At 42.2% G+C, this 14,241-nt stretch overlaps 1 protein-coding gene across 1 annotated transcript in view; it reads right to left on the bottom strand.

Moving 5' to 3' along the window:
• Positions 1-14,241, bottom strand: part of sipa1l1 (signal-induced proliferation-associated 1 like 1) — a 68,824-nt gene that overhangs the window by 23,844 nt on the left and 30,739 nt on the right. Inside the window, exons 3-10 of the mRNA XM_063902396.1 lie at positions 8,726-8,855; positions 6,939-8,547; positions 6,591-6,813; positions 5,995-6,125; positions 3,857-4,045; positions 3,078-3,252; positions 1,118-1,221; positions 709-866 (exon numbers count right to left, since the gene is read on the bottom strand). Coding sequence (XP_063758466.1) covers positions 709-866; positions 1,118-1,221; positions 3,078-3,252; positions 3,857-4,045; positions 5,995-6,125; positions 6,591-6,813; positions 6,939-8,414 — 2,456 coding nt within the window. The 5' untranslated portion in view covers positions 8,415-8,547; positions 8,726-8,855. The remainder of the gene's footprint in view (positions 1-708; positions 867-1,117; positions 1,222-3,077; positions 3,253-3,856; positions 4,046-5,994; positions 6,126-6,590; positions 6,814-6,938; positions 8,548-8,725; positions 8,856-14,241) is intronic.

Genomic DNA, 14,241 nt, shown 5'->3' with positions numbered 1-14,241 from the left:
TGCATCTTTTAACGTGGCTTCAATAACACTAAGCTAACAAGACAGCTGTGACATGCAGTTGCTGTGACCAAAGAAATCGCAGTATCCCTAAAAAAAAATAGGGAGGTAGAGAAAGAGTAATAGTTGTACAAAACGTACAAAAACAATGATTTTAGATCAAAACCAAATTTCAAAGCTTAATTTTGTAAACACCATGGTAATCATTTATCATCACCCGTTTATCGTAACACCCCGAGAAGACGCATTGCAAAACAAATACCTGTAGTAAATAAATGTTTGTAAGAAAATAATTGAAAAAAACGAGAAAGACTTTATCAAACTATGTTTTAAATGTTTTGAACAATTTCACACAAAGTAAAAAAACAATTAGTCAAAGTTTACCCAAATTACCACCTCGTAGAAAATCAGCATTAAGCACTAAATCCAGCTGTTTCATTTATTTTAACCATCTGCATAATTGGTTGGATAATAGGTATTTCTTAATTTCTTTCCTCAGTCACACACACACACACACACACACTCTTTCTCTTTCTTCATTTCCGTTTTGTGGTTTTTTTTTAAATAATGTTATAAAAAGACAGCAGATATCCCCTATAATGAAAGATCAAAACCAAGGGATAAAAACCCACTTTAAAACAGCTGGATATAGCATCAATGTTTGGTTATAACACTCTCATAAATATAAACCCATAGGCGAGTATATCTCACCTGTAGGAGCTGTTTTCAGAACATGGGTTGTGAGCACGCACAACCACAAAGACGTGCTGGAAGTGTGAGCGAATGTTTTTGGGGGTGAAGGGGAGCGCCCCGGGTTCCTGGAAAACGATCGTGACGATATCGTTCCCAATATGCCGCTTCCGAAGTAACTGGAAAAGCACAAAGAAGGCAGGAGGAGCTGTTATTAGATGTTGAGTTATAATAAATAAGATATCTAGAAAATTCAGGAAAACAATACAAAACTTTCGAACCACAGTTCTATGTAGACTGTGAACATAGAAAGTGCTTTATAGCCTGCATTATTTACACAATTCCTACTAACGCCATGTGTCCTATTTTTTCAATGGCATAATCAAAACAAAAAATGCTTTTTGTGAGTGGAGTCTTTTCATTCACCTACCTGTTGCTTGTTGTTGGGTGTGTAGGGCAGCATGGTGGACACGTGGAACATGATCTCGTAGTCCTTGTAGGTGGTGTACATGGAGTGTGTGCCCGTCGAGTCAGCTGAGGGGAAACAACTACATGTCAATTCTCATTTACACCGTTATAACCTTAATTGACCTGAGATGGGATGGTTTTCAGGACCAAACACCAGGAATGTAAAAAAAATACCACCTCACCTTGATCATATTCCACTCTCCTAAAATGCATTAGCTTTTGTATAGCAATCATTCTCCCTCTCTATTACCTTCACTAAGAATAATTGCATGGTGTAGTATGTTTTAATTCTAATTTCCTATTTCCACGATTTACTACCGCACTGTGAAGGTGTGTATTAAAACAGTATCTGTATGTCCTCCAACCTCCCTGTGAATGCTGATAGGATGTGTTCCCTGAGCTCCGAACAGCCTCTGGCCCTACAGAGAGCCACTGCCTGTTAATAACCAGCGCCAGCTTATTGATGAGCTGTACTCAAGAGAACAAAACACTCAAACGGCGTTTAAAAAGGCCACACTCAACCTTGCTAGATTACCTGAATTAATACACTCCTATTAGGACTGTGTTGCATAGCTGTATTTAAATTACTAGAGTGTACTGAGGGTGTTATTACATCCCCTGAATCACAGAGCATTATGGGGGATGACTTAATTGATATAGGAATAGAAGAGATAGATATCAAAGCAGACATTATGTAGATTTCAATCATTTCTATAGCAAGCAGGGCTGTTGGGCAAAGCAGAGAAGATGTGCTATACTATGTAGCACTCACGCTACTATTAGTTAGCGCTCCAACACATCGTACGTGATAAGCTAAGGGGCGGGACATCTCAAAGCAACAAAGCCGGCCTGCTAACCAATCAGAGGAGGAAAAGAGGTGCTGCAGCACAGGCAGTATGAGAAAAATAAATATGTATTTGAACATTGAAGTATGTAAACATTTCACAGGAGACGCACTAATTACTGAAACCTGAATAGTACCTGAAAATGAGCAAGATAGGGCAGAGTTAAAATAAGGCTTTGAAGTAAACAGACAGACAGAAGCAGAAGAATCAATAAAAGAAAGGCAAAGGGATAAAGTAGTCTTAAACTGAGGGGCAGAACAGAGAAGCAGAAGTTTCAAAAGTGTTAAACACCTGGGGCTTTATTCATAAACACTGTGAAGGGAAATAAAAGGGAAGATTTGTGCAGCACTTCAATGCACTTGAACATTTTAAGGAATTTAAATATCCACCAAAACCAATGCCAATGTAGTGAATCTACCACTAATATCTTTAATTTCAGTTTAGTGCTTCATTTTACTCCCCACATTACACAGCCTCCATGTTTTGTGTAAAGTGGTTTTGGATTATTTTAGAGGGCATGTTCAAGTACTGCTGTAGACGGTGAAGAGTATATTTTCTGTGAGCACACTTGGCTGGTTTACCCACAGCGGCTACTTCTCCCCTATTAAAGAGGTTTTTTGTTCCACCTCAGCTCTGAGCAAACAGGTAAAACCTCTCCATCTTCCCTCTAATCAGACCTCATCGGAGAGCCTTTGGACAATTTGCTTTTTATCATTTTTTGGATATCAAGCATCGGCATACGTTTTCCAGTTTACTCTAACAGCCTGAGGGTAGCACACATATTAGTGCGCAGGAACACGCAGCTTGATACATTTTTCCTTATTTATGAAATTGTTGCAATTAACAATTTAACCAATATGAATGGTAAATATCATGTTCAGGTATTAAAAGCGCAAATAGTTGGATTCCCACAATCCATCAAACGCTCGTTGGGCGACTAAAATCGAGCCTTCTTTGATCAATGACAACTTTTACAAATGTTGTGTCTATCAATGCACTCTGCAGCTGTGGATTAAGCATGATCTCAGTGTCAGTGTAACCTGATCTAAAGGAATACATTTCTGTGCATGTACGTACTCTTGGCATCCAGCTGGGCACGGTACTTGGTGAAGCCTTTCAGCCGGACCCTCTCCCCCAGCAGATGAAGGAACTCCTCCAGCGCAGGACCGGCTGACTCATTGTTGTACATTTCCTCCTCGCTGCTCTGGCCGGCCATGCAGTACATCACCCCCACTTTCCGCTGGAAGCTCAACTATGGAGAGATTGTTGCGATGAGAACACGTATATTACCGTGCAGGAATCCTAGAGTAACCATGTTGACATTTAAGGGAGAACTCATGTTGGCATTTTAAGAATCAGCACCTTGGGTTGTCATGCGGTGATCGCAGTGCCATTTTCCAGAGAAATGATGTTGACATTTTCAGAGGTTCAGCTTCTGATGATTGCATCAGGGAGCATGACTATTAAGGAGCTTGTTTGCATTTTTCACCTTTTTATGGTCAAGTTATGTGTGTGTGGGTGTAGACAAAAAAGGGAGGTAGTCTCTCCACTTAAATCCCACATAGGAGTCCGTGGGAGTGAATGGATAAATTAAGCAACAGTATAAAAAGAATAATGATACTAAATACTTCTGCCTCAGTGAAATAACGGAAAATAACACCTACACATAAAATGATTCATAAAAAACAAAAGATCTTTAGTTCTTAGAATGAGCAACTATGCTGAATGGGTAACATTTTGGAGGAATGAAAACAAGAAGTCTGACTCCTACTTTTTTTTTAACTAAATAGAAAGCGGGAATAAAAAATAAAAAAGTAATGAAAGGAATAAGTCAGCCAGTACTACATCATTCTTACCCCCTGCTCGTCCAGCTTCATCAGCTGCTCCGTGACCTTGGGCGTGTTGAGAGCGAGGCGCAGGCAGTGGACGTTGAGCTCGGGCACCAGGTACTCCAGCACCTCTTTGAGGGGCAGGCCACGACCCAGGCCGTGTTTGGACGTGGAGGGTACTGCGTCTTCCAGGATGGAGCCCCTCAGGGTGTTCAGCTGGAGGTGGCAAGGGAGTGAGAAGACACAAATAAGTCAGATAATTGAGTTCGAACAAACATATTGTTAATTCTCATTCTTCTAGAGCTTGAATGCTTTGCCATTATCTTGGTCTGTGGTTTTCTTTCAGGCAGTTATATGGCTGCATCGTCATTAGCAAAATCAGTCAGAACGCTTAACAGTGAAAACAAACAAACTGTACAACTACAAAAATTTGCTGTTGGAGATTTGATTGCAGGTGGGATCCAAAATACATTATTGACAAGGTTATTCCCTTTTCTTAATCCAGTAATGTGAAAAAAACAACATCATTTTTCTGGGTCAGTTTTGTCACAACTACTGAATACATTTTCAAACTCTACAGTGGAACACTACTGTAGCTTCAGAGCACATTACACTGCAGTTCTACGGATGCTTTTTCACAATAACAGATTCAGATTTAGCCTAGCTGTTTGTAGCTTAGATAATTATGGTGTTGGTTCTCAACATTTTTGTCTGGTTTCGTCCCTTTCTGCTCCATTTAGTATGTTGGCAAGAAAACACAACTATCTTTCCAGCCAGGGGTAGAACTGTGGTTAACTAGTCTATATTTGGGAAGTCAAAAGTAGGCCTGTGATAAGACATAAAGGTATGTGCAGTTAATAAGTCATCATGGCCGTCATTGCATCATGGGCTTAATATAACTCGTGAAATCAATATTTTTTTCTCAAAATCCAGGCTGAAAGAAAGTTGACCATGTTTTCTGCTAGTGCAGGGAACACAAAGTCGGGAGAACTGTCTAAGCAAGCAAAAAAATAATAATGCTTGTATGTTTTTGCTGCTGTGGTTTCAACTATAAGGACTCTTAAGGCTTGAGGCTAAAACAAACTCGAAGAGGACATCCATGAATAAATCAAGAGGACTGCAGAAGGACCAGGACCTGAGAATCCATCATGAACAAATAAACACAGTTGGATGTCCTTAGTGGTCCCATGGCTCTTAAGAATCACTTATATGTTTTGTGTCCAAGGTCAGTGCCATCAGCCCTGGGTTTATACTAACTGGAGAGAAGTACTCTTACTGAGGAGAGGACAACAGCACTCGTCTGTGGACACTGGACTTATCTCTGCAACATCACTGCATCCCACTCACTCCCACACACATATCTGTCTTTACCTGCCCACCTCCCCATTCTGAAAATAGCAATTAGAGAGCAAAGAGGGAGTCAAGAGAAGGGGGAAAAAAAGGAAAACACAGCACAGTAGGTCGTGCGTCATCCCAAGAGATCGGAAGGGCTATTACTCATGGTGCTCTTCAGTACGAGAGCAATGCTTTCCCCTCTCTACTCCAATCTCTTTGGCACTATTTTAGTCTCGTTTAGCTGTGAAATGGCACGGCTGAGTCCTTCACAGATGAAGGCTGACAAAGATGGTAGGTGGGTGTTCAGCTGAGAGAATGAGGACATGGATCCGTTGCTCTAGTCTCTATAGGAGGGGAAGGCAGTAAAGCTGAAGAGGGATTTATACACGAGCTCCAATCACTGCAGATTGAGCGTAAACAATTGAGAATAAGTGTTGAAAAAAATGGGATAAAACATGTTATTATTTGAGGTGGTGTTAAGGAATGGAGGCGGAGGCATCTAAGGTCTCGAGCCATATCCGACAACCTTGAACCGAAGCTCTTATAATGTCACACTCTGAATGGGTTTTTTCAATAAGCAAGGCTGGGCATCGATCCTTTATTACTCCTACACACTTTGAAATCATAGCGCTTCTCAGTACCATCCTCAGTACAGAGTGTACTGAATATTGACACGTTTGTGAACATGAACATTCATGGCTCCGGAGGGAACAGCTACACATGGATTGTATCCTGATGAATGGGCGGATCAATTAAAACATCATATAACCAACAATCAAGCTACAAACACAATCAAATGACCTTAAAGAGTGTAAATCATTGCAATGTACCTCACTCATTCTGAAAATGACCCTGTAATTGTATTGCTGGCCGTGGTCCTTGTGTTCGTCCAACTTCTCCCTCCTCAGACTCACTGCGACCGGGCCCAGGTTCTCATCCACCCCCAGATAGTTCCAGTGTTCTGGTGGAGAGGAGCAAAGGGATTTGAGGAATGGATGGAGAGAAAGGGATGGTGTGAAAGAGAAGAAAAGATAGAGAAAACAAGAGAACTTATGAAATTAGACGACGATTTTGCTACCGTGCCGATTTTTACAACTCAGTTCTATTGGTCTAATGTAGGAAGGATTGGAAAACCCGCAAAATTACAAAGCATTAAAAGAATAACTTTACTGGTGATCCTCCAATGTTTGCCAGATTCTTTCTTACTCGTAGTGAAATACAGCATGCTGCATTTGCATGAATACTGAATATTGTGCCCATTGTCTAAAACAGATTAATCTTGTCTGGTAGCAGAAGTTAGCATTCTCTCTGCCACTTTAAGAAATACACATCACACAGTGAAAGGAAATTAAGATGGACAGATTCCACACCAGACATGAAAATCTGATTTCAACAACCAAGCCCTACCTGTCCCATCTTGGCTCACCTCTGAGGTAGAAGTACTTTCTGTAGTAATAAGTGCCGAGGTCAACATGTTCCACGATGTAACGTTTGGACCGGTCAGCATGTTGGCCTGGCCCGTCCTTGCCCGCCTCCAACACAGCCACACCGGCGTTGGTGAAGTGAGTAGTGAGGGTGGCTTCCAAGGGTCCTTCCTCCGTACTGCCTGAAGAATTGCTTGATGTTCCACCACTACCTATGCTGCCCGGCTGGGGGACGGAAGACAAGGAAAAGTCATGCTGACATATTTTTACACTTTGTTTACATTTAATCTTTTTTTATTTAGCTGTATAGCGGTCAGATGTGTAATTATCTGTTCTTGCATAAAACATACCTGTTTAGCAGAAGAGATGTTCCTCTCTCCCTCTCCACCAATCTCATTCCTGAAACAGGGGCAGCTGAGCACCAGGTCATTGCTCTTGTCGTCACCGGGGTCCAAGGCAGGGTTGGTGCCGTGTCCTCCGGCCCCCTCCTTGCTCAGCTCCTCTTGTGAACCACATGGTGAACCATATATTCCACTCTGATTGGAGGAGAGGGAGGAGGTTGCCGAAGCAGAGGCAGCAGCGGCGGCCGAGGCACCTGTAGTAGTGTTCTTACGTTTGGACCCAGACTGCCTGCTGTGGATTGCCTCATTGAGGTCAAAGAGTAAAGACTGGATATCAAAATGGGCGAAGCCTTTTTGGCACGCCCAAGGTTTGGGAGGTGGGCTCTCATCTGCTTTTCCCCCATCTTCGGCATCCGATCCAGCCCGGGACGAGTCCCCCTCCACCTTCACGCTGCGCAATTTACGGAATATTGATTCTCCCCCTGTCTCCGATTTTGACCTCCTCTTTAAGTGCTTCTCTCGTTCCTTCAGCCGACTGGCAGGGCTACCTCTTGCTGGACCCAAAGGACCATCTGGCAGGTCCAGGACAGCCTGTTTCGTTGGGGCCACGGTGAGCAGCTCTGATAGCTTCTCTGGGGCTGGGCTTCTCTGATCAGGGGCCTCTGAGGACTGGTATCCCTTCAGCATATCAAAGAAGCTCTCTCCTGACACCCCGTGCTTATCTATGGACGAAGTGCTGCCATACTCCCGGTGCATGGGTGTCCACCCGGAGAAGGACCAGCCCTCGTTGCCATCCACATCCAGCTCGCTGATGGTGATATCGCTGTTACTGCGCTGGCGGATTCGCCTCATGCCTTTGCGAGGTGACCCCAGGTATCCATCCGGTGACAGGAAGCGGTTGTCCTTCCCCTTGCTGTGCATCTTGTTCTTCAACGTGTTGTGGATGTTGCGCAGCATGGAGGAGTCCTGCGGGCTTATGAGGTGGCCCAGCTTGGCCGACAGATTGCTGTGGGCTGTGACGGCGGATCCCCCTCTTTCTCCACTGCCACTGCCACTACCACTACCGCTCCCACTACCACCACTTCCTCCTCCTCCTCCTCCCCCACCACCACTTCCACTTCCTCCCCCTCCACTTCCTCTTTCACCCCCTCCTCCTACAAGTCTTTCTCTATCTCCACTTCCTGATCCTGAGGAGCTTGTGGTGTTGGTGGAGCTGGGCGAGTCTGTTTCCACGGTTATATGCCAAACACCGCCCCCTCTTTCGTCTTTCCTTGGTGGCCAATCAGCAACACGAGCCCGAACCCCCATTTTGGGTACGCCGGGGTTGGTGCCGGTGGTGGAGGAAGAGGAGATGTGGGCGCTCTCACTGCGGGGGGGCGGGGCCCCTCCATTGGGCAGTCTCAGGCGGCGGGTGTAGAACTCATCAGAGGCCGGCACCGAGCCCCCGACCGAGCGCTCTGTCTGAGAACGCTTCAGACTGGTCATGATGGAGGTGGGAAAGGGAGTGGGGAGGGGAGATGGGAGGGGAAGGCAGGGATGGGTTGCTGATGGGTTTAGATCAGGGTCAACATAATGCCCACTGAGTGAAGTGACGAGAGTCTCAGGGAAACATTTGGTGCTGCAGAAAGAACAAAGAAAAGAAAGCATGAATGAGTTTTATATAATCAAAGGTCAATAAAAGCTTTTTGATCAATGAAAATACAAGCAATGGACAACCGGTTCCTCTCATGAACACACTGAGCTCAAGACATTTAGCTTGTAGTCTTTTTAAATCAAAAAAGCTGAAGCTGCTTTACCTTGATGAGGCTTGATGAACAGAAGTGTGTTGATGGTAAGCTTTCACAGCTGAAGTCTCTAAAAAGCAGTCTGCATTGCAACCATTCAAGAAGAGAACTCCATTCAGTCTGGATAGGACCAACTAAGGAACTGAGAAAAGGGAGAGAGAAAGGATAGGTTGAAAGGAAAGCCAGAAGGAAACAGATTAAGAAAGATACAAAAACAACATCACATGCTTGATAATATCAGATATTTCATTAACTTCAGAGACCCCAAGAGCCATCACCATGGTATTACTGAGCAACGGGAAAATACAACTACAACCAATAAGCCCTGCATGCTCATAACCCAGAAGAACAGGCGGAACCAACAACACAAATGAGGCTATATTTGAAAGTCATGTTATGTAAGAACCAGGGTATTGTATTATGTGTAATGATTTGTGGACCACTTATAGCCAATGATTGATTTAGCAGCTACATTTATCTAAAAAGTAAAGTTAGGCAGTTTTTCACTTCAGAGTGTCACAGCCAGCGAAAATTGAAAATGATGTTTTCTCTGGCTCTGTAGAGAACTTTGCCCATTACAACTGTATTTACGTGTTCAGTGTGGCTTTGGTATTCAACATATATGACCCTGCTGCAAGGGTCAACTGCATTGGGGTATTGAAGAAGCCAGCATTTGACCCATAGCATTAAATAAGTGTTGCTGATGGCAGGCTTTTCTGCTTTGGTCGTTACCCTTTTTAACATATGTATTGCATACCAATTCAAGAAAAGTGCAAAACTGTTGAAGCATTTTTTTGAAGAAGATATGAAATGTATGAGTGTCAGTACATTCATCTAAAAGACCTTGTTAAATTATAGATTAATTCCCGTTGCCTTCACCGAGGGATCTGTGGTTTTCCTGGTCTGGATTGCACTTCATATCATCAAAGGATCCATGACACATATGCCCTAGCTGTCAAAGACCTTGCACAGCCCACACATGGTAGAATTCCCCTTGAAGGGCTCTGGAGATTAATGTAGAACCGTATGTACAACAACAACAACAACAACAACAACAACAACATATTGGACAGATTCTGGATTCCTGATCCATTGTTGTAATAGCTGTGGAAAAACTTCAGGATGCTTCGGAGTGTTTTTCTTTACTCATAACAGTGAAGTACATCTCTCTGCCAGACCATTTTGTATCACCATGGAGATAAGGACTTGTACAGTACATATTTCTGTGAGTGTGTGAGAGAGAGAAAACAGGACGATTGATTCCTTCCCTGCCTCCAGACCCCCCTGTGAACAGTTTCACATTACTATCGACGATCGGGATGGATCAATGCCACATCTTTTTTTATTACCAAAATATGAGTTATTTTGTTGCACCATCTGCATCTCTGTGCAGTTCTCTACAGTATCTCCTCCGATCCAATTTTGTTTATGTTTTGTCGAAGGACTGTTTGAGCAGCATGATATCTTAGTCTTTAGTTTGGCTTTAAATACTGAGAAGGTCTTTGAAGCCTAATAAGTAGAGTAACGCTAAGTAAAAGCTCAAAGGCTTTCCCATTTCACAGCAAGGTGTTGGTGAGATTCCACATGCGGACACACATCCTGCACGAAAGGGAATATTTTTGATAAAAGAAAGACATGACAGGAAACGTGGATGTCAATTCATCTTGATGCCTGAAGAAGCCACGAGAGCTGCTGTATTAATACAACAGACACACAATTATAGTGTGTGGAGAAATGTTAAACACTTCTTGAAAGAGATTTTGGAATCGTGCAACTGAAAGGGCATTTATTTAGAGGAGCCTCTTCAGAGAGGATTTCCTCTATGCAAGCAAAGAAAGCTTGTCAAACCCTTTGACTTCAGAGCAAATCAAAAATCATTATAAATCAATGAAGACTTGAAGGTCCCCCCCACTCTATTTAAAGTATGCTTGATTAGACTTAAATCCACTAATTACCACAAAATTATTTGTATCCTCCCAAAAAAAGAGATTGCAAGACTTAAGAGTAAAATATAGTTCCTATTTATCTATTCAGAGCTGTAAAATAAGGGTACCAACACTGCAATGCACTCCACTAAAAGTCAATGACGCCTTTGAAAACTCCCAAATAAAAAGTGTACCCTAAATAACTACCTGCCTGCAGCTGCCTCTCTGTGTCTCTCCTGAGGATCGGTTAGTGCTCTCTAATGAGAGTTTTAAACCGATGAGGAAAACAGAAAGGAAGAACGCAATAGGATTATACTGTACTTTTTGTAGGGAGACTGGGAATTCAAACAAATGAATGTGGAGCTGCGTTCCTCTCTGCAGTCGCAAAGGACCAATTACACTGACAGATTCTCAGTAACCTTTAGCAGTGTCTAAGTGAGGTGATTCCTGAGGTAAATATCTCGCATCTCTGCTCAACGGAGCAAAGTACTGCAGAGGTTGTCTTCTAATCCAGTCGACTGGAAACAGTATACAGAGGAACATTGCTTCTTACAGATAACAGTGGCTTACGTACGACATTACCAAAACATTACCACATCTTGTAATTCACATCTTGAGACAGAGTGCATGAGCAGTCCTCTTCACACGGATATTGTGCTAAAAGACAACATTTGGTTGACACTTAGAAAGTTTAACTCATACAAGATGCTCTGAAGTCTTCCATTGCATTGTTAAGACACACTTGATCCGAGTGCTACTTTTTATTATACTGTTACCTTTCTGTGAAGCCTTCTGCGAGCAGTATGTCAGTGGAAAAATAACACCACCATTTCCAAGCAGCATCTTACGACTCAAATCCTAATTCAGTTAATATCACTCGTTACTAATTAAATATTTATGAGAGTAATTGTTTGTTCGCTTGTTTATACTTTTGATATTGCCTTTTCAACTGACCTGCTGTGCAATGATGGAGATGCTAGGCTTTCCTAGAAACTAATTAAAATTAATTCATTGAAGTGTATCAACTTAACATAAGAAATAAGAAAACACTGGAACTGATTAAAAAAAATAGGGTAGAACCAAAAATGTTGATGAGGAGTAAAATAATAAATGCACTAGCAGGAACAATGTCTAGAGAAAGCCATCATTGTTACCATGGTCATCTAAAGCTACTTATACCTTAGTTCTGCTCACACTCATTGGCAGTGTTTCTGGCTGCTGCAGGTTGTTGTCGAGCTCCACAGGTGTGCCAGAATGGGCGCTGTGTGGCCATTAATCTGCTCCATTGCACAATGAGTCATACACACCTGAAAATTACAGAGCAGACGAGCTCGCTGACTAACCAACTGCAGGAGGCCGCTGCCAAACAATGAGAGGTGACATAGTCAAAGAACTAATTAGGAAAGAGAGGGAAAAAAGAAGTTGAGGAAGATCGTGTGTGTGTGTCGAAACCCTTTATCCTAATTCTTTCTACATTTTCCTTTAACCTCTGTCTCTATTTTCAGCAATACTGTCATTTGGAACCAGACCTGTTAATCTTTCTGAGACAATAGCCGAGTAAATTAGTGTTCGGTGTTCATTAATCAGCTAGTATTGTAGTCGAAGAATGCGGATCATTTTCCCCCAGGTCTGTTTTTAGGGAGGATCACCACCTTGCAATCACAGACTGAAGGGACTTGGAAAACGACAACATTTTAGAATAATTGTGTCATAAAAAGGTACTGTGAACCAACCTGACATGACAGAATGGACTATGACAGTTTACACCTGTTTCTGCAAGCAGACAGTATTACCACACTGACTGGTGAGTCGAGACAAGTCACGTCATGTTGTTTTGTAAATCCAGACAACACGTACAACACAGACACAGTTTAAGACCCAGCCCAAGCTCTTTAAAGGAGACATGGAGGAGGTACCAAAAGCCTTTGACATAAAGAAATGAACAGAAGGAACCATCTTTTAGGAGGAAATTCACTCAGAGATTCCCCTACTTGGATGGCTGGGGCTGCAGTAGAAGCCGTATAAAAGCAATTATAGAAAAAAAACAGAAAGAGAGACACTGAATTAAACTTTGACAGCATGTCCTCTCAAACATCTGCTGCCAATATGCTCCTGGGCATAGATGTGACGTATATAGTGTGTGTGTGTGTGTGTGTGTGTGTGTGTGTGTGTGTGTGTGTGTGTGTGTGTGTGTGTGTGTGTGTGTGTGTGTGTGTGTGTGTGTGCGCATTTGTTTACAGGTGTAGAGCAACTGCAGGTCACACAAAAAGCATTGGTATCAGAAAAACATGGAGAATCTCCTGGTGATGACTCAGACATTAAAGTGTGTCTCTGCCTTAGTCGTAGACACGAATACAAACAAACAAGGAATGTAGCATTACAATATTATTTATTTTCCTTATTTCCCAGGAGCAGTGAATTTAGTGTCTTCATCTGGTATTAACTTTACATGTGAAAGGATGAGCATCTTAAGTTATATTAAAACCTCATTGAATATTAATGAAGTGTAATGACAGTTATTCTCTGGGAATATAAATTCACAAAAACATTGACTGCTCTTCACCAACATATCCCCAAAAGAAAAATATTACAATGTAAGTTTTTCCAACCTTTTGTGTGATAGAAATGTAGCAGGGTAATGTGCCTAAAAGCTCCACGACCATTTGAAAGCCAAACAGCTTATCATATCAATTTGTCTGAGGGTGTAGATTAAAAAATGGCAGGCCAAAACACAGAGGCAAGATAAAGAGGGAAAAAAATAAATCAAACATTATTCTCTTTGAAATGTTCCAGGCAGCATGCAGTCCAATGTGTCGGAGTTCCAGCTCAGAGCATTTCAAAGTGAAATTGTAATTGTGTGGAAAGATAAACATACTTTGCTTTTTGCTCCTCCATCTGCAGAGCTGCACAGTGAGGTGGGGTCTCCACTCTGGTTCAGTGAAAAGTAAAAAAAGGGGCTTTTTAGGGGCTCTGAAGTCTGCCGATGTAGTCTCTTTCTCTCGAGTGTGAAATTGTGAATACGTTCCACAGCGTACACTTCCATTTCCCTGGCTATCAAAGAGTGGTGATGGATGCAGAGAGAGGAGATGAGCATAGGAATCTAACCGAGTGAAGTCTCTGAGTGAAAAAAGTAGATGTCACTTAGTTTCAGGCCTATAAAAGGTTTCTGTATTAAAAACATGGACATCTTTAAAGTTAAAATATCACTTTAATAAGGCCCCAGTCCTTAAATACTGAAAAGGGTATCTTAATTTAAGACTTTATGTTGTAAATCTTCATTTTGAGCACCTTCTGAGTGAGTAACAGAGAGCTGCAGTGAAGTTTATAGACTTCTACATTTGTATGACCTCTGTGTTTTACACCTCCATTTTAGCAGCCGTTTTTGTGCGTCTCATTTTCGAAGAGACGCTTTCAAAAGCGTGAGTCACAAATATGAGCATTCCTATATTTGTAACTAATTTCTTCCCGACTCCATTGATTAAGTTTGTTGTGACTCATGGTTCATTTCTTGTATTCTACAAAAAGATGCTCTATAAAAATGTGAAATATTCAAACCTGGCCTTGAGAAGAGAGATTTAAAAAAAGCAGCTCTGCTTTGACTGT

This window comes from Eleginops maclovinus, chromosome 15 (genome assembly GCF_036324505.1).
Source record: "Eleginops maclovinus isolate JMC-PN-2008 ecotype Puerto Natales chromosome 15, JC_Emac_rtc_rv5, whole genome shotgun sequence".
Classification (NCBI taxonomy): Eukaryota; Metazoa; Chordata; class Actinopteri; order Perciformes; family Eleginopidae; genus Eleginops; species Eleginops maclovinus.
The sequence above is the reverse complement of the archived record's forward strand: the minus strand, read 5'-3'. Positions and strand labels throughout refer to the sequence as shown.